Here is a 27504-nt window from a genome sequence, read left to right as displayed (position 1 = left end):
TCCGCTGACACGACGCAAACAAGATGGTGACGCTGTTTGAAATGTCACTTTGAATGAACAGAGGGTACGTGTAATATGCAAGTGATGCCCTTTTTCTTGACCTGCTGCAAGGTCGACACCCAGTGGTGAATTTAAAGGGGGGAGAGAAACGTGCTAAGCCATTCACTTTTTAATGAATTTGTTGGTATCGCCGTTATTGTTCCGCTTTCAACGGCAAGAATAAGTCATAAAAATTATAACAAAGTAATAATAATAATATACACACCAAGAATCTAATGCTTATCTGCACAAATCTCGCCGTATACTATATATATCAACTTAAACGGAAGCTTCTCTGTTTGCCCGAAATCGACGTTGAACAATTTCCCGGGATTTATAAGCGAAGGCTCAATGTGAATACTTTGTCTTTTAGGTCGACTGACGAATGATATGCAACCGCGTATCCAACGTAGCTGGAGCGCCCGCTCCGCCATCGGCGACACAACAAAGGCGTGGAAGAAAAGTTAAAAGGAACGCTGAAGAATTTGGTTCCAAAGAGGGAAATTAAGACAAATAAACTAAATTACCACCGCTTGTCGCGGTATACGCACTACTTAATACTTTGCAAAGATGACCACATAGGCCCGACCTGCAAACTAGGCGTTTATTTGAAATGTCCAAACCTGTTGAGGCGCCCTGTACGAACTATATACGATGGGTAGAGGTGTGCACTAAAGTGAAAGAGCTTTAAGCCTACTCTACGGCCATTCGTGTCAGGAAAAAAACGAAAAAAAAAACCTAGGCGGCTTGTGGTTTCGCAGATTTTCTTCCACTTAATTCTATTTGAACATCTCGCAAATTCGCTATCTGACTCTGCGGCTCAAACCATAAAGAGACAAAAACGAAGCGAAAAAGAAACGCTAACGACGTGGACTATCCGCGTCGTTCGTGCCAGTGGGAGACCGCGCTGCGCAGTTCGGACCTGTAGCAGCAAAAGCTGCTCACAGACAGAGCTGACCAGGTCGCTGAGATCCAAGGCCACCAAGCAACAGTACGCTCCCTGCGCCAGAAGGGATCCTGTCTCTTCCAAACACTCAAATAAAGTTTATTCCCTCTGTATCTAACCAGACTTTTGTTCCACCGCCAGCTTCGATTCCATGCGTGGCAAAAAAAAAATAAAAAAATATTGCACACACATTAAGCTGAAGAAAGATGGAATTTAGGTGATGCCTCACCGCCCAATTCTTGAAAGTCTGGGCGCTCGTGAACGTGAGCCGCGCACTAGCGGAGGTGCTCTAGTACTACATTCATTTTCTCTGCGCTGTACATCAGCGCCAGGGTCAGCCGAGCGTCGCGACTGCACTACATTAGGTTTGGACTATGTGGAATGGTGGAGTGAGAATAATGTAAAAATAGGGTTAATTCTGTCGAGGTTGACGCCAACCGTGGTTTCGCTAAAGCGAAACTATACTACACCATGCGCTCTTATATCCAGATTAGGCCGTGTAGAGTATTAATTATAACGCGGCCCAACCTACGACAAAAAAGAAAAGAACTAATAATAACAATATACAGATCAGCAGGTGGTCGAAATTATTCCGGAGCCATCCACTACGGTACGTCTTCCTTCATTCACTCCCACCTTCCTTCCGTTCGGGTGTCCACCGAGATGTGAGACAATTTCTGCGTCTCAGAAACCAATTTTCTATTTTTCAAACATGGCTGCGTTTTTATGAAGGCAAAACGCTAAGGCGCCCGTGTGCTGTGCGATGTCAGTGCACCTTAAAGATCCCCAGATGGTCGAAATTATTTCGGAGCCGTCCACTACGGCAACTCTTCCTTCACTCCCTCCTTTATCCCTTCCCTTACGGCGCGGTTCAAATGTCCAACGATATATGAGACAGATACTGCGCCATTTACTTTCCCAAAAAACCAATTATTATTATTACTGCATGCCCCTTACAGTGTGAAGGAAAGGAGCCTGACAATCAGCGTTACCTCCCCTGAGCTCAGCGCCAAGCACTCACATGTGAGCCCTGCAGTGAAAACCGCGCCCACTTTGATGAATAATAATTGGTTTTTGGGGAAAGGAAATGGCGCACTATCTGTCTCATATATCGTTGGACACCTGAACCGCGCCGTAAGGGAAGGGATAAGGGAGGGAGTGAAAGAAGAAAGGAAGAAGGAGGTGCCGTAGTGGAGGGCTCCGGAATAATTTCGACCACCTGGGGATCTTTAACGTGCACTGACATCGCACAGCACACGGGCGCCTTAGCGTTTTTCCTCCATAAAAACGCAGCCGCCGCGGTCGGGTTCGAACCCGGGAACTCCGGATCAGTAGTCGAGCGCCCTAATCACTGAGCCACCGCGGCGGAAATTTGGAATTTAGGTGTGAAGCAAAAATATGAACTAGTTATATCACTGGATTCCAAGGGAAGACAGGCGTAGCTGGGAGCGGCAAGAAGTCAGGTGGGCGGATCAGATTAGCAAGTTTGAACGGACAAATTTGATGCATTAAGTGCTTACTGTCTTACGTTTTACTGGTACTCTCGCGGTGCACAAGCAAAAAAAAGAGCGTAAAACTGCATGAAAAATTGTTCTAAACAAGCACCTGTAAAGTAGAAAATGATTTCTAACTTCCAGTCAGATACATATAGTAAAATTTCGTTGCGAATTGAGTCATTTTATCCGTCACGACATATTCTTGGCTTGTGTGCTGACATGCGAGTTAACTTTCTATATCTGCTTTTTCGGCCTGTCAACAAAGAACAGCGGTATATGTTTTCTACAAGATAATTTTAAAACTACATTTGACAACATTGACAAGATGTGCTCTTGCGCATCGTTTACAATCGGAAAAATTTTTTGACTGGCTTCCAGGCGTTATCGTAATCGTCAAAACTCCGAAATAATGGCGGAAACAAACTTTCGGCTTATCATTTATTGTTTGGCATGTGAAAGGTCTGAATTTTCATTGGTGACGTCAATACTAACAGCATTTCACGTCTTAAAACTGCATGAGAAATGGCGTAGTGAAAGCAGAGGAAACATTTTCGATCGCCACCATAATCTGCACGAGCATACCGTCGAATCGAATTTCGCTGTTATCACAGAAAAGGAAAATATGGAGCGCAAAAAAAACGCATGAACGACAGAAGAAATACAAACACAGCGCTGACGTCCATGCGTTTTTTGCGCTGCATATTTTCCTTTTCTGTGATGAACCAACAGGCCCAAATTACCACCCTTCATCAGTTCGCTGTTATCAAAGCACCGTCAATGTAGATCTATCAAACCTATTACCAACAGAATGGCGGACATCAGGCAGCCGAACGTCACTTAGTACATACTCTTCTCATCACAATACAGCCACATGCTTATCGCTTTTCGGAACTTTGAATGATATGATGCCGCCCTAGAAACAGCTGATTTGAGATAGCAGTGCAATGACACCCAACCCAAAGTATGGCAACACTCAACGTGCACGTGCTCAAGAAAGGCTGTAAAACCAAACACGTCTCGCTGCGTGCGCAGATAAGCACTCGATAAGAAGAGCTGAGACAAGCCAGACCTTATTTCTTATCGGTGAAACAAATGCAAGTCATCCGCTCGCGGGCCCCCGATAAACTGCCGGGTCAAAATATGTGTACAGAAAGTCGGACAATACGCATGCTTAAAGCTGAATACTGTTTGTACCAAGAACGTAGCATTGTGACAGCACACAGAAAAGACGAGGATAGGACGGGTGCTACGCTTGCAACTCAATGAAATCGAATACGTCTCAACAATCAGCCTGTCCTGTCCTCGCCTTTTCTGTATGCTACCTCAACGCTACGTTCTCCATTCAAACAGAATGTCTGAACAACTGGCTGCTCGGTATACTTTGTTAAAAACTACATTTTGATATTTATTAGGAGCTAGAGCGTACAGCAGTACAATAGAGGTCGCCTGTGAACATTCGTTGTCTGTATTCTTCGTTTTTTTTTATTGCGCTAAGTTGTTCTAAGCAGGCACAAATAACTCGACCAGCAGCATGCTTTACAAAAAAATAAAGTTACATCACTTCTCGCATGTGCGAGGTCAATGACCGAACAGTACAAAAGACGGGAAAGAAGCCCGAGAACATAACCTAGTGACCCCGCCATGTGCACACGGGACAGTGAGGGGAAGAAAAAGAAAGAAAACGCGAGAGAAAAAAAAAAGGCGCGCTTTACAATTCACAAGCGATCTTGATGATGTGCGCGCATGCATGTCAGCATACATGTTCGCTAGTTTCGCCATTTTTCATTTACTTCATGACGAAGATGAAAAAGGGAGTGAATATTTGCGGAAGCAATGTTGGAGATAAGATACGAAGCTGTGCCACCAAAGTGTCAAATTTGCTGAACAGCATGCAGTATCCTCCACGTGGCTCCACTACTCGGAGAAAACGGATCACGCCGCAGGTCCTCGATTCGGAGCATCCTGCGCGGATGTGGACAACGGCGAGCGATGCACCCCGACCGAGCGGAAATCGGGCAGAGCTTGGCAAGGCGCGACGCACGAGCGTCAAAAGGCAACTTACGATGGGTGGCTACTTACAAGACCTGTTCTGAAGAACGTGAACAGCGGCGGGAGATGACAGGCCGCTTTCCCTCGTCAGTAGGCGCGAAAATTTGAACACCGCACGAGCCATTGTCTCTGCGTACCAGCGGCGATAGAACCTCCACTCCGTCCACGTTTTCTCCGGCCGACACAAATGCAGACAAAGTCCGCCCAGAAAAAAAAGGCGCTCCTCCGTCAGCGCAACCAATGGGACGCGATTTTCGCCGGGCGATAGCCGCGCCGCCATGGTCTATTCAATACATAGTCCATCAACCTTGTTTCACTTTTCTGTTGGCTCGATTTCTCGTTGGTAGAGGGCGCAAAACACGTTGTAGGTACAATGATACGTTTACAACGTTTGCAACTGCGAGCGCAGCAACTGCAAAAAGCCGGTTATCCGCCGCTGGCGTTCTCTAGCGGGGAGACAAAAAAAACTTATCTAGGTTGACCACCTACACTTTTTTGAGACATCGAGGCTTCGCCGGCTGTGGCGAATGAACTGGGCCGGTCCGATTAGAGTGATTTCTGCTCCAAGGCAAGTCGGTACCGTCGGCGCGTCAAATACAGTGCGGTGCCGACGAGCGCTTTTACCTGCTCACGGGTAGGGCTCCAGAAAAACAGCTCAAGTTGCAGTGTCATGGTAAGCGCAGCGTTATGCACTCTTGTCAAATTTCGCACGACAGCATGCTGCAGCTGCCCCGGGAAGCTTGCGTAGGCCAATTCATTGTGCGCGGTGACACGAGCGGGTTACTCCTTTAAATCTAAGTGCGGATATTAAAGGTACTGTACACGGGGATCAGTTTAGTTGATGAAGAACCGGTGTATTTCGACGTTTAGATTTAACTGCTTGCCTTGTGTTGTGCTTCCATGTGCATGTGACACGCGGCCGCATTTCGCAGCTTGTGCAGTCTATATTTAGCGTAAGCAGCAGCGCGCTGCAGGTTGGCCCAACCACTGCTCTGAGAATACAACAGGAAGAGTACAATTAACTAACTAGGTTGACTTTTTCTTTTCGTCGTATATCTGTTTGTTTCCATAAACTGAAGTCGGTCACGTAAAGCCGCCACTGTGGCTCAGTGGTTATTGTGCTCGGCTGCTGTCCATAAAGACGCGGGTTCGATCCCGGCCGCGGCGACCGCATTTCGATAGAGGCGAATTGCTAGAGGCTCGTGTACTGTGCGATGTCAGCGCACGTTAAAGACCCCAGATGATCGAAATTATCCGGAACCCTCCACTACGGTGTCCCTCATAGCCCGACAAGTCGCCTTGGGGCGTTAAACCCCATTAACCAAACCAAGTCGCTCATGTGCTGTTCATCTCTGAAGCGCCAGCTGCCTTGCAACTCGTCAGATTTTTAATAACTGCAATATTTGTTTCCATATATCTCTTAGAAAATGGGTGCAGTGCTTTCGTTTTGTGCACGCTTTTTTTTTCTTGACTTGTGACTTGAAGTTTTGAATTTGCCGCTGGCTTCCGAACGTCTTTGGTTATCAGATCTTGGATGTCGTCTACGGAAGCTTCCGAGTTGTAATCTGCATTTGTCACGTGGGCAGTGTTGACGCCGCTGGATCGAGAGCGCAATGAACTCGCGGCCTTGAAACTTCCTGGCCAGCTTTCTGAAAGAGCGTGCCAGCGCGTAGCGAAAGCTTGCCAACACGTCGCGCGTCCTCGAGGTTAGCGGGCACCGCCGCGCATGCAAGCGGTCAACCCGTCTTGGGGAAAGGAAGGTCACCAACTACCTTCCTGTCAATGAGGAATTGCTGCTGCAGGCGTCACCCACGAAACTTAAAGCAATAATAATTAATAATTGGTTTTTGGGGAAAGGAAATGGCGCAGTATCTGTCTCATATATCGTTGGACACCTGAACTGCGCCTTAAGGGAAGGAATAAAGGAGGGAGTGAAAGAAGAAAGGAAGAAGAGCGAAAAAAGAAAGCGGACTGTCGATGGTTTCGTACAACGGCGTGCCGTTTGCGGCCTGTTTTCGTTTCTTGTTTGCTTCTTTTTTTGTTTCTTCGGGTCTGGCACTATTCCAGCATTCTGGACATTATCGCAATCGCGTCACGTCTCATTGCTCACGCATGGGATCAGTGTGCCAAGATGTTGGCATAATAAGGATGTGCCGCAACGTTTGAATGTATTTGCCCCGTTTGGCATGCCGTTTTTCTGTTACATTTATTCACTGTGCACTTTGTTTTTTTTTTTGTAGGTGCATAAGCAATAAAATGGCTTTCACATTCATGGTTGAATTCGCAGTACAAAATTTTTTGAATATCATAAAGATAGCTTCCAGTGCAGAAAACCATTGCTGCCTTAATTTTAACCACGTGGTTAAAGTAATGCCAGCATGTACATGCTGGCATTGTTGAGTATGTACGTTTTCACTAAGCAGACAACTTCCTATAGTTGCAGAAGGGAAAAGCATAATTAACTTCTTTGCAGTTGTTTCATGCAGTTTAATGGGCTGTCAATGTGAAATTGCCTAGTGAAGACATCATACTATGGATATTTGTCAGATAACCTTGGTGTGTGAGGAAAAGGCAGTGTGTTATATATGTACTTCATATTTCATTTTATATTTTAGCAGGTACTGTGCCAGAATCTATACTAGCGTTGGTAGTATGTTCAACAGTCTAGCAAGGGAACAGCAGTTCACAATTGGCAATGAGGTGCTGGAAGTGGTAAAGGAATTTGTCTACTTAGGGTAAATAGTGACAGCTGATCCGGATCACGAGAGGGAAATAACTAGAAGGATAAGAATGGGGTGGAGCGCATATGGCAGGTTCTCTCAGGTCATGAATAGCAGGTCACCAATATTCCTCAAGAAAAAAGTGTACAACAGCTGTAAGCTGTATCTTACCAGTACTCGAAACGTGGAGGCTAACGAAAAGGGTTCAGCTTAAGTTAAAGGACAACACAGCGAGCCATGGAAAGGAAAATGATAGGTGTAACGTTAAGAGACTGGAAGTGGGCAGAGTGGGCGAGGGAACAAACGCATGTTAATGACATCCTAGTCGAAATCAAGAGGAAGAAATGGGCTTGGGCAGGCATGTACTGCGAAGGAAAGATAACCGCTGGTCCTTAAGGCTAACAAAATGGATTCCAAGAGAAGGCAAGCATTGCAGGGGCGGCAGAAGGTTAGGTGGGTGGATGAGATTAGGAAGTTTGCAGGCATAGGGTGGATGCAGCTGGCAAAGGACACGGTTAATTGGAGAGACATAGGAGAGGCCTTTGCCCTGCAGTGGGTGTAAGTCAGGCTGATGAAAGTTAGGAAGTTACTTTTACGTATTGTGATGCAGTTAATAGATTTCTGTTGTCAAAGCAACACAGTGGACTATGAGGCATGTGATAATGGAGAGCTTCAAAATAGTTTCAACCACCTGGTGTTCTGCAGAACGCACTGAAGTCTCAGTACATAGGGGGTTTTTGCATTTGGCCTCCATGGAAAATGCAGCCACCACACATGGAATTAAAGCCATGAACTTGTGCTCATCCTTTCAGGTGCTTGCATGCAGACATTGCTGTATGTATGTTGCAACAATTGAAAAATATGTTTTTGCAAGCACTTGCATGTAGGTCTAGATTCTGCTTATTTTTTTCTGGCGTTGTGTTTTTTGCTGCATATGAATCTTAGGCGATGCTTTCAACTTGTGCATTTTATATTATCTTTAGGCAATAACATTTTTCACTGCTCTCACTTTATTGCAGCCAAGATGCTTCTAGCACTTCAATATTCCAAGCTCTCATTGGAGCACACCTGTCTTGCCAAATCTGCAAAATGGCCTCGGCTCCGGCGAGCATTTAGCAGAAGTAGCGTTCGTCGGACAGATGGCTCAAGCACAGGCGAGGCACCGAAAGGAATTCCATACTCCAAACTTTCTGTCGGCGTCCCCAAAGAAATCTTCCAGAATGAAAATCGGGTTGCGCTTAGTCCCGTCGCTGCTGCCGCACTGGTCAAAAAGGGTTTCACAGTCAATGTGGAAGAGCAGGCTGGTGTTGCGGTGAGTGCTTATTTGAAAATCTGCTGGATCTAAGCCAGCTAAGCAGTGGATGTTAGCATTTACTCTATCTGATTTAAGAGAAGTTTAGTGAAACACGGGTGGACTTTATTGTAAAACTCAAAGGCCCTCCATTCCTATAAGGCTATGTAAGGTTTTCAGTGGTGTTGCTGAACTGTGGTGAGTGTGTTGGACTGTTCAGCCACGATAGAATTGAAATATGGTAGCTATGATATAAGGCCAAAGATGATTTCAATATCACTGAGCTTTTTTTTTTTTTTGGAGGGCCAGGTGTCTCCAAGCAACTTACTACACAAATTTTTTACTGATGTGGTGGCAGTGGCTGAGCCAACTGAGCTGTATTCATTGTCAGTTTTTCATGCCCAAGTTTTTTGTTTCGGTGTGTCCCGTGCACCGCCCATAGAGTCTCCACTGATAGCCGCCTAGCGGTTGCGTTCAGAAGTATGGTCGAGAGGGCGGTTGTCACCGTTCATTCATTACTACGAGAATAGCCATGTTGAGGGCTGCAATTTTTTTTCTTCCTTTTTTCTGATTCCCACCAATTTCTTCTACTGTGGTGTGCAGCAAAAAAGATGTGTCCTTGTGAAAAGTTGTCATGTTTATCTTGTTGCAGCTGTGTGGGTGCGCCTGGTGCCCCCCTCTGATGAGTGTAAAGTTACCAGCAACAATGTGGAGCGCTGGTCCTCTGGGCTAATTTGCTTCAATGATTTATTAACCACTCTGGCAGTTAATTTCAGTTAATTTCACTATTCCTTAATTCCTTTTTATTTATCTAACTTCGCTTCTGCATTCCAAGCACCTTTCATGTGCTCATTATATCGTGCCTTGACCAGATGTGAACTGTTGTGCTGCCTACCGCAATATTGTGCAGGGACCACTTCTTATTATTTTGCTTTATCAGTTGAATTCGTTAACCTTTTCACTTGGAATGAAAAACTACTGCAACGCTTGAAAAACTACTACAAGATCAGCCATTTTGGCACACAAGGTTCCTTGTGCCAATAACACATTGCGCAGCATATATAGTCATAAATGGATGGAACAAGACATTTCAAGCGCTTGCTCTTTGGCAAATTGAGCACTTGATCAAGCATCTTTAATAGACGGCCAACATATCAATTCGAAACTCTCAACAAGCATCACACAGCTCCAAAAACCAACTGCCGTTCACTTGGAGCGACGTGATTTATTCGTTGACCCCCGAATCCTTCGCCCATCCGTCACATTTAATTAGAGACCAGTGAAAAGGGCCTTGAAAGTGCCACAAAAATATGCAGAACTGTACTACACAAATAGTCTTAACAATGGTATCCAGTAATATACGCATTTCCTTACTGACTTAAACGTGAATTACTGCGAACGTCTCACAATTCATAGTGATTGCGATCATTATTTAATGCCTTTTGATGTCATAAAAATAAGATGGTAACTGAAAGTGACGGATTAAAGTGAAATGTGATCAAACTGCATTTGTGGATGTTGCACTTATCACAATACAAATGCTGAGGAAATGACTTCACAGCGAGACAACAGCATATATTAATGCATAGTGATTGGCCAGTGCGCCCTACTCTCCTCCCACTTTAGCAAACCCACCACCAATAGTGTGGCCATTGCTTTGCATGCAACCTATGGGGAAAAGCCTTGGGCTTTAGAAAAAGCGCACAGATAAGAAAATTGGTTGTGAAACTGTCTCTTTAGCATATTGTTACGAGCAATTCGAAGGAGAACCTCCGGAGACGAAACGTAAAACTGTGGCAGTCCCTAAGAGGTCCGAGCGCGCGAGCGGGAGAGCCACATCTTCTTTCTCCACGGATGCAGGCGCTTTTTCTTCTTCTTCCACAGTGGCATGTATCACTGCCCCCTCTTCTGCAGCATCGCCACGATGCGGCCACGAGGGAAATATCAGCAAAATACAGCTGCAGTGAACCGCTGTTCAGTCAGGGAGGCTGTCGTGGTAAGGCTTCATGCGAACAATGTGCACGACTTCAGTACGGTGCGACCAGCGCGATGAGCAAGCCGCTTGGATGGGAGTAACTGCATACGTCACATCACTGATGCGGCGCACTACTTCGTAAGGGCTGAAGTATCTGCACAGCAACTTTTCAGAAAGGCCGCGGCGACGAACAGGTGTCCACACCCACACCAAGTCACCAGGCACATAACTGACGAAGCGGCGTCTGAGGTTGTACCTAGCGGCATCAGTCTCCTGTTGGCGGTTAATTCGCAGGCGTGCCGATTGCCACGCTTCCTCGGCATGCTGAACGAAGGTGTTTGCGTCGAGGTCAGAGTCGCAGTAGGGGTCAACGGGCAACATAGCATCCAACGGAGTGGTCACTTGCCGACCAAAGACAAGCTGAAAGGGGGTCAGCTAGGTTGTCTCCTGCAGGGCGGTGTTCTAGGCAAACGTTACGTATGGAAGAATGGTATCCCAAGTTCGATGCTCGACGTCAATATACATAGAAAGCATGTCGGCTTGAGTGCGGTTGAGTCGCTCTACCAATCCGTTTGTCTGTGGGTGATAGGCCGTAGCACGTCGATGGCTGGTGTGTGTCTGAGTCATCACGGACTGGGTTAAGCGGGTAGTGAAAACAGTTCCCCGGTCAGTAACAATAACGGCGGGGGCTCCATGACGCAGGACAATGTTGTGTACGAAGAACTGCGCCACTTCAGCAGCAGTGCCTTTGACAAGAAACGTGGTCTCAGCGTACCGTGTCCGGTAGTCGGTGGCAACGACGATCCAACGCTTTCCAGATGAAGACTTCGGAAAAGGGCCAAGGAGGTCCATGCCCACTTGGCGAAAAGGGGTCTTTGGTGGTTCGACGGGGTGAAGAAATCCGGCTGGTTTCAACGGAGGAGTCTTACGATGTTGGCAGTCGCGGCATGTTTTTACGTAGGCTTGCACTGGTGAGAGTAACCTGGGCCAATAATACTTCTGCTTAATGCGCGCGAGTGTACTACTTACTCCGAGATGGCCGGCGGAGGGTGCATCATGACAGGCACTCAAAATCTCTGGCCGCAGCTGTGATGGTACGACAAGCAGGAACGCTTCTCTGTTGCTGGAAAAGTTGCGCTTGTAGAGAACACCAGACTGTAAAGTGAAGGTGTGGAGCCCGTGACGAAAAACATGCGGGATGCGAGCGTCGACGCCTTCGAGGTAATCGATGAGCGGCGCGAACTCCGAGTCCGCCCGCTGAAGCTGTGCCATTTGGGTGGTACTAATAGCACCCAGGAAAGGAAAATGATCGGCGGGTTCCTCGGGACCAATTGTGATAGGCGCACGCGACAAACAATCCGCATCCTGATGCTTACGGCCCGACTTGTAGATGACCGTTAAGTCGTATTCTTGCAAGCGTAAGCTCCATCTAGCCAAGCGTCCTGGGAGGTCTTTGAGGCTTGCCAGCCAGCATAAGGAGTGGTGGTCGCTTACCACATGGAAGAGTCGCCTGTAGAGGTACTGCCAGAACTTGCTGATGGCCCATATCTCTGCAAGGCACTCTTTCTCTGTCGTAGAATAATTGGTCTCGGCACGCGTAAGTGTTCGGCTGGCATAACTGATGACCCGTTCTGCACCGTCTTGCCACTGGATTAGTACCGCACCAAGGCCGACATTGCTGGCATCAGTGTGGATGTCCGTGGCAGCGTGTTCATCGAAATGGGCGAGTATCGGAGTACGTTGTAGATGGTTGCGAAGCTCGACAAATGCAGCCTCTTGGTCGCTTCTCCTCCCATCATCATCGTCCCCCATTGTGACCTTCTTTTATCTCCTCTTCCCATCCCCCAGAGCAGAGTAGCAGGCCAGATATTTATTTTTCAGGTCAACCTCTCTGCCTTTCCTATCAATAAACCCTCTCTCTCTCTCTCTCTCTCCCCACGAAGAGCATGTCGAAGAGGGTGTTGTCTCGAGTCGGTGAGTTTAAGGTTCGACGATTCGCGAGAAATCTTGAACAAAGCGCCGATAATACGAGCACAGGCCCAAAAACCGGCGAACGGCCTCCTTGTCACTTGGGCATGGAAAACTTGAGACGGCAGCGGTCTTGTCAGGGTCCGGGCTAACACCTTGTGCGCTGACAACGTGACCAAGAAAGCGAAGTTCTTCAAAGCCAAAATTGCATTTCTCGGCTTTGATGGTGAGTTGTGCGGATTTGAGTGCTTGTAGCACAATGCGCAACCGCTCCAAGTGTTGATCAAACGTGGTCGAAAATATAACGACATCGTTCAGGTACACCAGGCAGGACTGCCACTTCAAGCCAGAGAGAACAGTGTCCATCATGCGTTGGAACGTGGCCGGTGCTGAGCACAGACCAAATGGGAGCGCCTTAAACTCATAGAGGCCGTCGGGCGTCACGAAAGCTGTCTGCTCCTGGTCTCTTTCGTCCACTTCGATCTGCCAGTACCCACTTTTAAGATCTAAGGACGAGAAATATCGGGCGTCCCGCAATCGGTCGAGCGCGTCGTCTATCCTGGGTAGTGGGTAAACGTCCTTTTTGGTCACGTTATTAAGTTTTCGATAGTCAACACAGAAACACAGAGTGTTGTCCTTTTTTTATGACAAGAACCACAGGCGATGCCCATGGGCTGGTGGACGGCTGAATGACATCGTCCGCAAGCATTTCGGCAACCTGATTTTGAATGGCTTCTCGCTCCGTCGGCGAAACACTGTAGGGGCGCTGGCAGACGGGTCACGTAGTCGCATCAGTGACGATACGGTGCTTGGCGAGTGGAGTGCGGCTGACCTTCGAACATGTAGCGAAACAGTCCGCAAAGTCCACCAAGAGGTCCCACAGAAGATTCTTCTGAACACATGGCAAGGCCGGATTTATTTTGACTGACTGAAGAGCGTGGTGTGGGCCAGCATTCTCTGGAGTAGGTCCTTCCACGGTGCACAAACCTGGGACCTCAGCAACGTCGTGAAGCAAGGCAATAGCCGTGCCTCTGACGAGGTGCTGATATTCGGTGGAAAAGTTGGTCAGGAGGAAGTTGGTACGGCTGTCACGTAGTTGGACGAGACCTCGGGCAACAACAAGGCCCCGCTCAAGCAGCAGTGGAGTATGGCCATCTGCCAGGCCCTCGTAGTCGTGGAATAGGTTGGTCCTCACGAGCACCAGGACACTGCACCGCGGCGGCACCGTGATGTCATTCTGGACAATGCGCAGAGCGTTGCTGAAAATATCTCGGGAGTCAAAGCGGGCCACGGCCTGTTTGGTCGAGAACGTGACATGTGCGTCCGTAAGTCAATCACAGCACCATTCGCCTGCAGAAAGTCGATCCTCAGAATCAAGTCTCTGGAACACTTGGAGAGCACGACAAATTCACCAACGTACGTGTAACCACAAATTCCAACCCTAGCCGTGCACTTGCCAACGGGAAATTAAGTGGCCACCAGCGGTGCGCATGGGGGTCTCTCCGTCCACGGTGTCAGAACCTTTTTAAGGTCTCCAGCAAAGGCACGGCTCATAACGGAATAATAAGCACCGGTATCGAGCAGCGCGGTAACCTCAGTGCCATCAATTGTCATCCGCAAATCGGATGCAGCGTATCGGGTACTGTCGCTGCCTCTCTGTCCAGGTATCGTTGGCTCGATGGTTCCACGATGCAGTATCTTGACACATCTCGACGTCAGCGGCCTTGCCTGCAGAGGTCGCTGGTGTTAGTTTTCCCGACGAGGACTTGGCGAGCGACGGCCAGCTGAACTACTCTGGCGGCCGTGGCTGGACGCACGAAAGCGGAGAGGCAAAGGCAAACAAGATTCGCGCCTTCCAGAGTAAACACGGTTCTGGCGCGCCCAGAGATGCTCTGCAATCTCAGGCGGTCGTTCACTGTTCTGAGGACAAGGTGCGTCAGGATGGAAACCGTGAAGACCCACTTGGTGGTACGAACAGGCTCGGTAGAGATGACCGGGCTCTCCACAGTGGTAGCACAGAGGCCTGCGGTCCGGTGTACGCCACAAATCTGACTTCTGAGGACGTGGCTGAGCTGTAGCAGGGGAAGTTGCATAATATGGGGTGGTGCTATTGACAGCAGACGTCGAGGAAACAGCGGAGCCAGGTGCGGTTGTGTGACATGTGCCAATGCTGCTCATGGCAGGTGTCGGAGTAGCGGGACCGTAGCCAGCCGAGCGACGTACAACGGATGCATATGTGGGTCGGGCATCGAACTGGGGCGGCGCTTCAGGAACAGGAGGTGCCTGCGCAACCTGCCGCACTTCGTCCCTGACGACTTCTGTCAGCGCTGCCAGGGGCCCAGGCGCAACCTGGGGCAGACGGAACCGTTGGAGTTCCTCTCGGACAACTGACCGAATCTATTCGCGCAATGTGTCTGTACTGCCACCGAGGCACGACGAAAAGGTTTCGAGCACAATGCTGTTGATGTTCGGATTGTACTGGTAGGCCCGTTGTTGGAGCGTCGTCTCCATGGTGGTCGCCTCGGTGAGAAATTCCGCTACAGTGCGGGGTGGGCTGCGTACGAGGCCTGCGAAGAGCTCCTGCTTAACCCCTCGCATCAGATGGCGAAGCTTCTTCTCCTCATCATGTTGGGATCGGCACGCTTGAATAGACGGGCCATGTCCTCGATGTACATGCGCACACTTTCATTCGTGCGCTGGATTCTGGAGTGCAGAGCAGCTTCAGCCTTCTCCCGGCGGTCGGCGTTGGGGAATGTAGCCAGGAGATTCTGGCAAAACGTCTCCCAGGTGGGAAGGGTAGTCTCGTGGTTTTCAAACCACGTCCGGGCAGATTCTTCCAGAGCAAAATATACGTTGTGGAGCTTTCGCTCGTCGCTCCAGCCGTTGTAACGGGCGACCCGCTCGAAGGTCTCCAGCCAATCCCCAGCGTCTTCGAAAACGTCACCGTGAAAAGATGGCGGTGTTCGCAGTGGGTGGCAGAGGATCGGTGCCAGGAGCCGGGGGTCAGTGGCCATGGCAGTTGGACTCACCGGGCTAGGCTGGGTCAGCGCCGGGGACCCGGTGTCAGTGGCCATGTCAGTTAGATTTGGTGGCCGAGGCTGTGTCGTTATTTTAGGCGGGGGAAGGGGCCCAAATTCAGGCGACTCTCCGCGGATACGGCGGCTGGGTCGCTGGTGGACAGGTGTGAGGTCCGTTGTGATGCTGTGCGGAGTGCGGTAGTCGGGAAGTGTTACAATATAATTGTTATCAGCTGGTTTGGCAGAAAAGCAACTATGCTGTCGTTGTGTAGGACGACGACCGCAGCGAGGGCCAAGTGGTTGAGCATCTGCCTCTCATGTGGGAGATGCGGGCTTTGATCCCCAGTGCCGCAGGGTACCCACCGGTGATACAGTGGGTACAAGCTTTCCCCTGGTCTGGTGCTCGGCTTATTTAGGGTTAACTGCTTGGGAAATGGGTCTTTGACCCCACCCTGAGAAGCTGAAAATGCCTTGTGTCATGGCGCCCTTTGGCCATAGATGTCCTTGCGCCATAAAAATCCATCATCATCATGTAGAAAGATGTGTGTTTGGTACTAAACAAGGCTGGTTTGAAGGTACTTGAGCTTGATGGTATTTATATGGTTTATTTAGCAAACTGTGCACATTAATGGTCAATTTAAGGGATACCTGTTAAAATTCTCAGATGAATGCACTTTTCTTTTTTTTTTTTAGATAAAGGAAGTATGCCTTAAACTTCTAATCATGAATAATGTGCACAGGAGTGAGTTCAGGGTGCTATGAAATGATTTCGTGGTGAATAGCTCTTTTTATTTCTCTTTTTGTCTATAAAGCCCCCCTCTGACATTTTTTTTTTTTCTGTCTGCAACTGTGGCAATGCAGGCGAAGTTCAAGAATGAAACATATGAAGCTAGTGGAGCCCGCATCACAGATTGCAAGACCACGTTTCAGTCGGACATTGTGCTCAAAGTTCGTCCTCCGATAGAGCTCGACAAGGGTCACTTGCGAAATGGTAGCACACTCATCAGCTTTCTGTACCCTGCTCAAAACAAACAACTGGTGGACGAGCTCGCCAAGAAGCAGATGACCGTCTTTGCAATGGATGCCATTCCCCGCATAAGCAGAGCCCAGGTGTTCGACGCCCTTTCGTCTATGGCCAATATTGCTGGCTACAAAGCAGTGATCGAGGCAGCCAACCATTTTGGCCGTTTCTTCACCGGTTAGTATGGGCTTGTGTCTTCACATTGTGCAGCCGCTTTGCATTCAGCCAAGCTGTAATTTTTTTGCTGCATTCCCTCTTTTCTTGAAACACAGGTGCAGAAAACATGCACACTGAATTTAATTAAGCAGTTTGTTTAGTACTTTGTTTTCTGATGACTGTTATAAAGAGTATGCTCCATTTGCTTGTTTTTAGAAGCAGTCACACATTTAAGCTGGAATCGCGAGGAGGTGATATGGGTGGTAAAGTTTGTTCACTAGCTTTGCTGCATTGAGTCCATTTCCATAATGTATTGTTTGAAGGATCAGCCAGCTTGTGAGCATTTTATTTCTCAATTGAAGTCAAATTATAGAGTTAGTTGCAGTTGTATATCTATCTGTTGGGCATACAATGTTTCTTCCTTTTTAACAAGGGAAGCTATATATGAATGAACGAATTCACGTTTCATACCAGAGTGGTTGAATTTGTGCCGTTGAGGATGATGCTGCAAAAGCAGCCATGATTGGGTTATCATGGTACATTGTATAGGTATAAGTTTAGTGGCAGATCAGTTATGGAATGCAATTTATGTTCGTTTTTATACAGGCAGTTATGTCGGATATGTAATAGCATGTACTGTGCCTATAGTTTAGGTTTTTCATTTTATATTTTAGATTCTTATATTGCCAGAAACATGAATTTCTTTGTTTTTTATTTCTTTCCAGCCAACTGTGTGTAAGTATTGATGGTCTTCCTTTGTGGCAGACTATACTTTTGTCTGCAAGTCCTTTGTGGGCTCAAGTTTTTTTAATGGTTCATTTGCTTATCTTTAGTATGCATCCTACAGCTATGTTTATGTGTGCCTGTGAAGTTATTAGACTATTTAGGAAAACTGACTTCCTGCATCCCAATGTATGCTGTGTTTGAAGTTTCACTTGTTATCAGTTCACTAATTTCTTAAGCCCCCCTCGCACTCAGTAGTAGATGATGCTTCTGCAATAAATTTCGTAGAAGCAAGAAAAGTGCTTTCTTTGGGCATAACAGAGCTGCAAATTGGTTTATGAAAAAACATGAACTATAGTTCTTGTCGCATTGACAACTGCAGTTGTTTTAGTTGTGTTTTAACATACATGATAGTTATGCATGGTCTGGATAATGGCTGGCTTTGCTGCTTATTCCAGTCATCTGCTGCGAGCTGCTATTCATGGCTGGATGCATCACATAGGTGGCACTACTGGCAGATTTTTAAACTGAGAACAAGTGTAAGTGTAGCATTAACATGTAATGCCATCAGAATGAATCATTTCATAGGGTGGCCACATAAAGATGCGTGAATATGTTTGCTATTACTTTATCGAAGAAAATCGCTTGATATTGTGCATTTGAAGGTGCAAAGTATTGTACTGTTGCGTTGCAGGGCAAATCACTGCAGCAGGTAAAGTGCCTCCTGCCAAAGTTCTCGTCATCGGTGGCGGTGTGGCGGGCTTGGCTGCTGTTGGCTGCTGCAAGAACATGGGGGCCATTGTGCGGGCCTTTGACACCCGTGAAGCTGTCCGGGAGCAAGTGGAGTCCTTCGGTGCCGAGTTCCTCACCATTGATATGAAGGCAAGGTGCAGATAATGTGCTGTTCGGCATTCATTAGCACAGATAGGAGTTTTCTCACAAAGTTTGTATAAGAGAGGTGTGCCATTACTGACAATGGTAAAAACATGCTGGAATCAAGCAGTTAATGTGTCTGAGGTTTTATTTCAGTGATGCGAAGTTCTGCTTGTCAGATGTTATTGTTACAGTGAAAATTTCTAACAGATGCATTAGCAACAGACATTTGTGGTGTCAATGCTGCAGGTGGTGAAGCTGTGCTGAAAACTTGTGCTGGCTCACCAGTGCTATGTTTGCTGCCAGTTTAGAGTTCTGAGTTCGTGACATGTGGGCTGCAGTGACAACACCGCACATTCTTGAAAAGTCCTCTCATGATTGAATTCTTGGGTGGATGCATGCAAGGTGCTGAAGATAGGATGGTCCGTTGATACTGCAATCTAAACAATTTATTGAGGTTTGAGATAAACTGTGGGCAGTGCAGTGAGCTATGAAAAGGAAATGATGGCAGCAACATTAGGAATTTTAAAAACCCAGTGTCACCTATTCACGACTTACCATTTGCATGCCATTTATGCTTTTATTACTTGTAGCTTGCATACAATGTCTGTGGTCAACAAGTTCTCACTGGCTGTGCAAGGGAAAAGCGGCAGCGAATGTTTTACGTACAAGTGTTGTGGAAGAAAGACATTTGTTGGGTGAAAAACTGTCCACATACTTTTCCTGGACCCTGCGAGTTAGTTTTAGACTTTTGAGCTTGTCTTTCACAAAACTTCGGCTAGCTGCACAGAATGGAGCAAGTGCTAATTTTTTGCTAATAGGAGACAAATCAGTTCCCCTACTTTTATTGTGGACATGTCCTGTGTTTTTAGATTTTTAACAGAAGCTGGTTTTCTTAAAAATATTTAAATCATGACCCAGTACTTCGCCTGACACACCTCGGCCATTCCTCATTCCTGAGAAAAAGGGTGAGGTCTGTATTTGATTGGTTGGAAGCCTCGAGATCCTTACCCTGGTAAGGATGGCTGCTGAGGTGACCCGACCCCCTTTAAACGTTTTTAGTAGTACCCATTTCTAGCATCTTTTTCCTTCATCATCATGAGGTAATTTTAACTATTTAAGCACTCTGCACCAGCGACGATTTTCACATTTCCATAAAATCATCCAGAGATTTCTCCTATACCTCCAGCTTGGCACATGATGGCCTTAGTTGCCTATGCGCCATAAAACCCAACACAACACAACACAGTTCCCCTACTTTTAGTGCTGCCAACAAATTTTTGATATGGCTTCGAATGTAGGTACGTTAGCTAGTATAACGTGGAGGTAATGGTTTGTGTCATTGACTCCTTCATAGGTAATATGGTCATTGGAGGATTAAATTGACACTGAGGGCAGCACCATCAAATTATTGTTCTCAGAATAATTGATTCCTTGACTCTTCCTGGATATGTTAACGTTTGGCTGGCAGCAGAAGGCATGTTTATCGCCTAGAAAATTGGATTTAAAATCTGTATGTATTTCCTATGTCTTTTCTAGTCATAACAGCTCCATTTTCAGGGAGTGATCTCTATGCGATTAGTAGAACTCCGCTATAGTAAAGTCTGGTATAGTAAAACGTTGATATAGTAAAGTGAAACTGCAGTCTTATTTCGACTTCCATATATGACTGTACATTTTTTTTTTGTTTATAGTAAAGACATCTTTAATAAAGGCTCAGTTATGGCAAAGAGTGTCTGGCCGTGGCGACATATTTGCCACGGAATGATGACATTGCGGCGGGTACCAAAGACTGTAAAATGCCGCTCTTTGCTTAAGGTGTAGTTTCACCGTATTTCAGTGTTAGGATTTGGCCAGGCTGCCTCCATGAAAGGGTTTACTGGTAAATTGTGCTAACTAGAAGCAGTTGCTGCATCTCAGCTGTTTCCAAAATGCAAGAGCCTTCAAAGGATCAATGTGCTACTGTCGAAAAAGAGGAAGCTGAGAGTATTGACGAATTTTTAGCCTGCCAGCAAGTCTAAGCTTGTGCAGTTTTTTTCTCGCTGCTTGCACAGTAGTAATATTCCACACCATGGATTTTTTTTTTTTAAAGGGTTCAGCTGTACAGACAGCTCCAATATGAATGGGAATGCATTATCATTATTCAACCAATGGCTGCTCTGCAACACTGGGTGAAAAGTGCTCCTTTTTTTTTTAATCGAAGTAATGGCACAGGACAGGGTTACCGCAGAGATATGGAAGAGGCCTTTGTACTGCAGTGGGCATAGTCAGGCTGATGAAGATGTGATAATGATGGTGACTGTCTGTCACGGATCCCTGAACACTTGGGCTGAGAGAATGGACTAGGCAGCAGGTGTAACCACACAGACGCACATTTAATACACCCTATGTGACACAAACACTAGCACAAAACTAACAAACATAACACAAAACACAAAGGCTACCAATACACACTACCCGGGAACACCCAATCTACTAGCGTTCGGCGTTCGTGATCACGGTTCGGTGCTGATGAAGCGTTGCATGGGTTCAGTAGCCGGCATCTAGGTGGCGTTCAAAGTGCTCAGGCTGGCGTCACTGGTGGCGTCATTGGCAGCGTCGTACAAGCTTCTGGTCCAAGTGCCTGTGGAGGTGATTCTGGTGATGTTGGCATTGTGGGCACTACCCAGATGGGTGGCAACAGCTCTGGAGGCACCCCTGGCCATAGCAGGTGGTTGTGTCATCCATTGACTTCCCGGAACAGGCTCAGGAACGGCAGGATGTCCACGGTGCGGCGCCGTAAAACTCCAGATCACCGGAGCAGTAGCCGGCGTTGCTCTCTTCCATCCGAGGTGTTTTTGACCCGCTGGAACCTCCGCTGCTCTGTTCTTCCCCCCTGTGTTATGTTATCCCTCACACTTTTATTACCTTAGCGTTTGTACACATCATCCTTGTCGTCGTCGTCTTCCTCTTCTCTTCTCCACCAGTCATCTCTTGCCACCTCACCGAATACTTCTTCTTCATCTACTTTATTCTTGGGTTAATACAAGTCATGCTTATTGTCATCCTCGTCGTCTTCTCCAAACTTCTTTAGTCTATACTTCTATTTCAAACTTCCTATTATATGTGACACTGTCCAAGAGGCATTTTCAACTTCAGTGCACAGGTAACAGATTTCCTTCTTGTGTGCAAACAGACTTCTCCCTTTTGTGTTGGAGCTACCTAATCCCATGCAGGAATGGCAGGGGCAAGTGTAAGTCATTGCAAGTAATCTTAGACATCAGTAGATGGTGTCCTGCTGGTATTCTGCTGAATGCCATGGCCTCTGCACTGAGTGCAGGCGCCACGCTGTGGCTCATGCTTCGTAATCTTGTGGACAGCATGGAATGGTAATTGTGTTACTGAGCAAGCTTCTACCTCCTGTGCAAATGAAAAGTACACACAACTGGTGCTTTGCAAATTTTGGCCATCCTGGCTTGGCACATTTTATAGTTGCACTGGACCCTCTGGCACTGCCTTACCTTTCTTCTGTGTGGGTTATATATAGAGAAGGATTGCTAATGCTTGCTCAAAGTGCCTGAGCAGTGGGAACATTTTTTGGGTGGTTTTGATCCTAGGTTTTAAATATTTTGAGTGGTAAATCAGATCTTGCCACTTCTTTGCAGAGAAGTGGTCGAGGGTTCAGACAAATACTTTTATTTCTTCATTTTTCATGCAGGAATCTGGTGAAGGTGTTGGAGGCTATGCCAAGGAGATGTCCAAGGAATTCATCGAAGCCGAGATGGCATTGTTTGCGGAGCAGTGTAAAGATGTCGACATCGTAATCACGACAGCACTTATCCCAGGGAAGAAGGCACCCGTGCTCATCACTAAGGTAGGCAAAGGATTTTGTTTTTGGAAAAATGTTGTAGGAAGCAGTAGCAAGCATTTTAAAAAACTGCCTTAGATTTGATGAAGCCCAATTTTATTAATTTAGTTTTCATTTATTATGTAGGCTTTTGCCTTAGGAGCGAAGGAACGAGCAGCTGACTCGGACCTAAGCAAAAATAGAACAGCCTCTCATGGTCTCACTTGCCGCCGGGCCGTCTTTATTTTCTTTCTCACGCAGGCACGCTTTGGCCATGGTCTAGGCACAACAAAAGGAGGGCGCTACAATTATAATGACCTTAGTGTTGTTTGGCATTACAGTGAGGGAAGGGGTAGTTGTAGGGTAATGACAATACAAGAGATAACAAAATGCAGGCAAACCAAAGCATTTAGGTAGCCAGCAAGAATTTTTAACCATTGTACAAAACAGGGCCTTAATGCAAAGAGTGCTCTGCAAAGACAGCGAAAGTGCATCATTGAAGGAAGCCCACCCCGCTTATAATGATACCAGTTATAGCAATAAATCAGCTATAACAATGAACAACCATGGCATCATGAAATATGCTCTGCGTTGCCAGGTTAACGGTTATAACAGTTAAAAGTGGCTACAGTGAGCTTGCTTCAAAAGAAAAAAAAGCATGTGAGTCTGACGAAAACGCAAGCGCTTGCGAGTGTCCGTGACAGTCTGCACGCCAAACGCATTTCGTTTCATGTGAGACCCTTCCACCCCTCGAGGCAAATGGACCTCTCCCACCGATGTAAAGAGAGAGGAGAGCTCTCAGATTCTCCACCATCCCCCCTTCCATGCTCCATAGTATGTTTGCATCCTCGTACCCATGCTTCGTTGGTCAGGCTTGGTGTGGTGACAGACTGTTACGAGCTTCAGCGCGTCACATGTGCACGTGTGACATGCGCTGGTGCGACTACAGTGGTTGTGACGTTCAGTTTTTTTGTCAAAGAACAATGCCAGACCTGCCTACAGTGCATTCTCCACAAGAATGCATGACAACGTTGCCAGTGAAAACAAAGCGTACGCTGGTATCACTGGAGGTAAAGTGCTACATAGTGAAGGACCATAAGCACAGCCAGAAAGTGTCAGCCTTGGTGCTTAAGTATGGACTGCCTCAACAGACAATTTCGACAATCATCTGCTCCGCAAGTAAGCTGCTTGAGAAAGAGTGCACTAATTCAATAAACAACGGGCAGAAAAGGGTCTAGCAGAGCTCCTACAAGGAAATGGAAGAAACCTTCTATCTAGGCCTGTGCAGATAGTGTTTTTTTTTGGTTCAAACGCAATTTGGAGCAAATAGTAATTTTCTTCGAATAATTTCGAAGCCAATATTTCTACTACTTTTTCCTCACAAATAAAGGTTTAATGGGACACTAGTCATTTTCAAAGTAATGTATTTTTCGAACACACAAGGCCATTACATGGAAAACGGAGAGAATGCATTGAACATTTGTCCCAGTCTTGAAGCTCTATTGACTTTCTGCAAAAATGACCGTCGCAAACGGGGGGAGCCAACCTACATGTGGTGGACACATATGTGGGGGCCTTGCACTAATGCTCTTAATTGTGATTACGTCTTTGTTCAGCTGTAGCTTTTAAGTATTCACTCCATGACACCTGCTAGGCATATGCGCCACATGCCCTGCGCCACTCCGCGTCAGGCGTTAAAGACTGGCACCCATCTCAGTGTGTCTTGTGGTAGCTCCCCTTCGTGCTTGCGCCATTGTGCTTGTTTAGAAAATTTCATGTGGAGAAGGATGTCTTTGGCAGCTGCAGACAGCTAAGACGCACTCGTTCCGTGGAAGTCAAGGGAGTGGCTTTTCTCCTGATTAGAGAGATTTAGCATAGTGTGATCTGCTCCCACGGGTATCCACTGCATAAGCACAGATCACCTTGACGACACCACAAGGCAATGGCAAGCTGTTTGCAAGCCTGCCTTGTCTGGACCAGTCAGCGCATGCACACTGGCGGTGTGTGGATGCAGACTGCTCTATTCTCTCTCTATTGATGCATGCCATTGTGCCGGTTACGGCGCGTGCACATTACAGATAGAATGGCTGCAGACACTGTGAGGAATCAGTGTTCCCTCAGAGCAAGGCTCGCCGTGGTCGACGAGCGCTTGGTAGCGTACGCGATCACGGGGTGGGGTCTGGCGGTTTTGAACTGCGTCAGCCGTGATTAAGGGGGGAGAATGTATCTATCTCCCCCAATTCAACCCCACAACAGCTGGCAGGTACAGACCTGGGCATCGCACTTTCACCTGCTCACATCTGTTGCCGCGAGCATGCGCAGACCGGTTCTGGCATATGCGTAGGAGCGCAGGCATGCGGTGCAGAGTCAGGACTTGCTGCGTGCTCGCCTCCGTGTCATCCCAGACGAGGTATGCTGAACCAAAACCACACATAGCAGGAGTTCCAGAAATATTGTTGGCTCGAAACTTCGAAATTTCGAATACTAATCATTAGGATCGAATCGTATATCGAGTACTTTACCTTTCAACCAAATATTAAAAATGATCGAATTTGCACATGCCTACTTATACCAATGGTTTCTCGGCACCCATGCAGAGATTCTGCCTATTAGTGGGCTGATGCTGGCAGCGAAGGCGAGCCAGTTTGCCTTTCTTCTTCACAACATTGACTTCCATCCAAGTAATGGCTGGCTCCAATGCTTCAAGGATAGGTATGAGGTTGTATGCTAAGCCATCACCGGCAAGGGAGCTCCACTTGACAGGGAAGAGCGACAACAGTAGGAAAAAGAAACATTGGCACATATCTTCAGAAAGTATGTGGATGACGATATATACGGTGGTGATGAAACTGGGCTTTTTTTTTTAATGCTCCCTTCCGAAACCCATGCGCTGAAAGGGGACCCATGCAAGGGTGGCAAAACTAGTAAGTTGTGTGTATTTTCATGTGCAAATATGGACGGAAGCAATAAATGCACAGCATTTGTCATCAGGAAGTCAAAGCTTCCGAGGTGCTGCCAGAATCTTTGTACACTACTGCCACAATGGCAAGGCATGGATGACACGAGCGCTTTTCAGGAGTGGCTTGCAAAATTCAGTGAGCGCATGGGGCAACAAAAGAGGAAGGTCACGCTGGTCCTTGTTAACTGCAGTGAGCATCATTTCATGCCAGAGCTTGCAAGTGTGGAGGTCTTCCTTCCCTCTAACACCACATCAAATTTGCAGCCTATGGATGCTGGCGTAATTGCCAATTTCAAGGCATTGTACTGCCGCCTTGTCCTGAACAGGTTAGTGCTCTCCATGGATATATGCGGGGAAGTGATAAGCAACCTGATTTCAAGAAAACCCTGCTGATGGAAGTTCTATTGATAATTGGAGCAGCTTCGGACTTCTGTCCGAAGTAGTGCTTCCAGGGTGAACTGCTTCAGGGTAGCAGGCATCTTTCATGTGTGGCTGCTGTGAGTGATGCTTGCGAAGCTCCAACCGGTGAAGTGACACCGGAACTGTGGTCTGTGCTCAACAACACATTTGGACTGGATGAGTTTCTGCATGCAGATGATGCAGTGCAAGCATCCGAGCGCCTCACTGACAAGGCAATCATGGTGTACGTGGGAGCAGCGGGCGAGAACGATAGTGATGACTCTGACGATGACACTATAGGTCAGCCTCTCCAAGCTGTGTACTCACAGGAGGCACTGCGGATAGTTCAGTCCCTTTGGGACTTCGTTTTCTCTAGAATCTTTCCACTTGACCACGTGGAGCAACTAGGTGCTTTTGAGAAAAATATTGGTCAGCTTTGCTTGAAGCAAGAGAAGTTGACAGACTATGGTTCTTCCCTGAAGTAGTGAACAACTTCCAGTTGATTAATTGAGAACCTAATCAACAACGTTCTTAGCTGCCTTCACTTTTATTGGATACTGTATGTTTGATAAGGGGCCTTCCTTGGAGAACTTTTCACACTCTGCGGCAAGAAGAGAAAGTGTGGTAGTTTCACAGGCAGGCTTAGGCAGAACAAAGCAATGCTTCATTAGACAGAAGGAAAAACTTCATTTGTGCACGGACAACTTGAGCCTGCAAAACCGTTTCTAATGAGGGAAGATGTGCAGTGCTTGAGCTGTAAAGCTTGGAATTGCTTGGAACTTCTTGGAACTTTTTGCTTTTAGGCTGTGATGCACTATCTAAATTTGAGGTCATTCTCTAGGTCTTTAGCTGAACTGAGAACATGATTGTTCATACCTCTGTCTCATATTTCGAACAATGATATGCTGATTAATCGTACCCGTAACATTGGGGCAACTAGATTGTTGCTTTTTTTACACGTTTTTGTTCTCAAACAATGCTTGCTAAATTTTCATTAACCACTGCCTCTGTCTTCTCAGCAGCAGAATACCAATGGTGTTTAACGACCACTTGAGACAGTAATCCTTAAATTGCTTTCTGAAGGAAGGAAAAAATATTGAGTGGATTTGACGCTTTTTCTTTTTTTTATGGCCAGATGCATGGTAGTTCAGGAGTTTCCCAAGCAGTCACTGCCATTTTTTTCTGGGTGAGGTATTCCACGATGAATGCCGTTTGCCACTGATTCTAATCTATGAATGTGTTGGGTGACACTAAAATAGTGTGAATGGGACCAAGCGATCCAAGGAAATGAGAGTAAATCTACTTTTACAGCAACATAGATATGTCATGCAACTACTCAACCACGAATCAGGCTTGTTTCATAGGCAGACACACAAAAGAATAACAAGAAAATTTTGCACCAGTTCATTGTTCATACTGTTTCAACATGTGTTTACAGTGACATTGAGCACTGAACTTGCAAATAATTCCTCTTGACTTTCTCAAGTCATGAGTATGCAGGATTTTGTTCATGCATATTGGTACTTGAATAGGCACATGCAGTTTCATTGAGTCTTTCACCCATTCAGGAAATTTATGGCAGCTTCAAGGCCTCTTAAAGATCTTGAGGAATTTCTTTGCAAAACCACAAGGGTCTACGAATTCTCGTTTAAGAGCTGCTGCCATATGCTGCTGTTCTTCCTGATAACTAAACATGTCCTCTAGGAAATGGTGGAAACCATGAAACCTGGCTCAGTTATTGTGGACTTGGCGGCAGAAAGCGGCGGCAATGTTGAAACCACCAGGCCTGGAGAACTACATGTGCACAAAGGTGTCATCCACATTGGCTACACGGACCTTCCAAGCCGTATGCCAACACAATCCTCAACTTTGTATGCCAACAACATCTCCAAGTTTCTTCTGTCCATTGGTGAGTTCTCTTTCCCAGTTTTGCTTTGCAAGCATACATAGTCACTGAGCATGTGTTGGTTGTCAACTGACCCTGCTGATGAAAGCCAATGCTGACACCTGAAGGTAGAGCAAATGGCAGTTTACTGTATGTGTCTG

The 27504-nt window shown here is 46.8% G+C and overlaps 2 protein-coding genes across 2 annotated transcripts in view; one reads left to right on the top strand and one right to left on the bottom strand.

The window, feature by feature from the left end:
* Positions 1-4734, bottom strand: part of LOC144098337 (isocitrate dehydrogenase [NADP], mitochondrial-like) — a 33437-nt gene extending 28703 nt beyond the window's left edge. The window contains exon 1 of the mRNA XM_077630900.1: positions 4561-4734. Within this exon, the coding sequence (XP_077487026.1) occupies positions 4561-4654 (94 nt within the window). The 5' untranslated portion in view covers positions 4655-4734. The remainder of the gene's footprint in view (positions 1-4560) is intronic.
* A 176-nt stretch (positions 4735-4910) lies between these two features.
* LOC144098334 (NAD(P) transhydrogenase, mitochondrial-like) overlaps positions 4911-27504 on the top strand; it is a 57482-nt gene continuing 34888 nt past the window's right edge. Inside the window, exons 1-6 of the mRNA XM_077630897.1 lie at positions 4911-5203; positions 8270-8562; positions 16363-16699; positions 18096-18283; positions 21972-22127; positions 27163-27367. Coding sequence (XP_077487023.1) covers positions 8275-8562; positions 16363-16699; positions 18096-18283; positions 21972-22127; positions 27163-27367 — 1174 coding nt within the window. The 5' untranslated portion in view covers positions 4911-5203; positions 8270-8274. The remainder of the gene's footprint in view (positions 5204-8269; positions 8563-16362; positions 16700-18095; positions 18284-21971; positions 22128-27162; positions 27368-27504) is intronic.

This window comes from Amblyomma americanum, chromosome 7 (assembly GCF_052857255.1).
Source record: "Amblyomma americanum isolate KBUSLIRL-KWMA chromosome 7, ASM5285725v1, whole genome shotgun sequence".
Lineage (NCBI taxonomy): Eukaryota > Metazoa > Arthropoda > Arachnida > Ixodida > Ixodidae > Amblyomma > Amblyomma americanum.
This window is presented reverse-complemented; position numbering and strand designations above follow the sequence as displayed.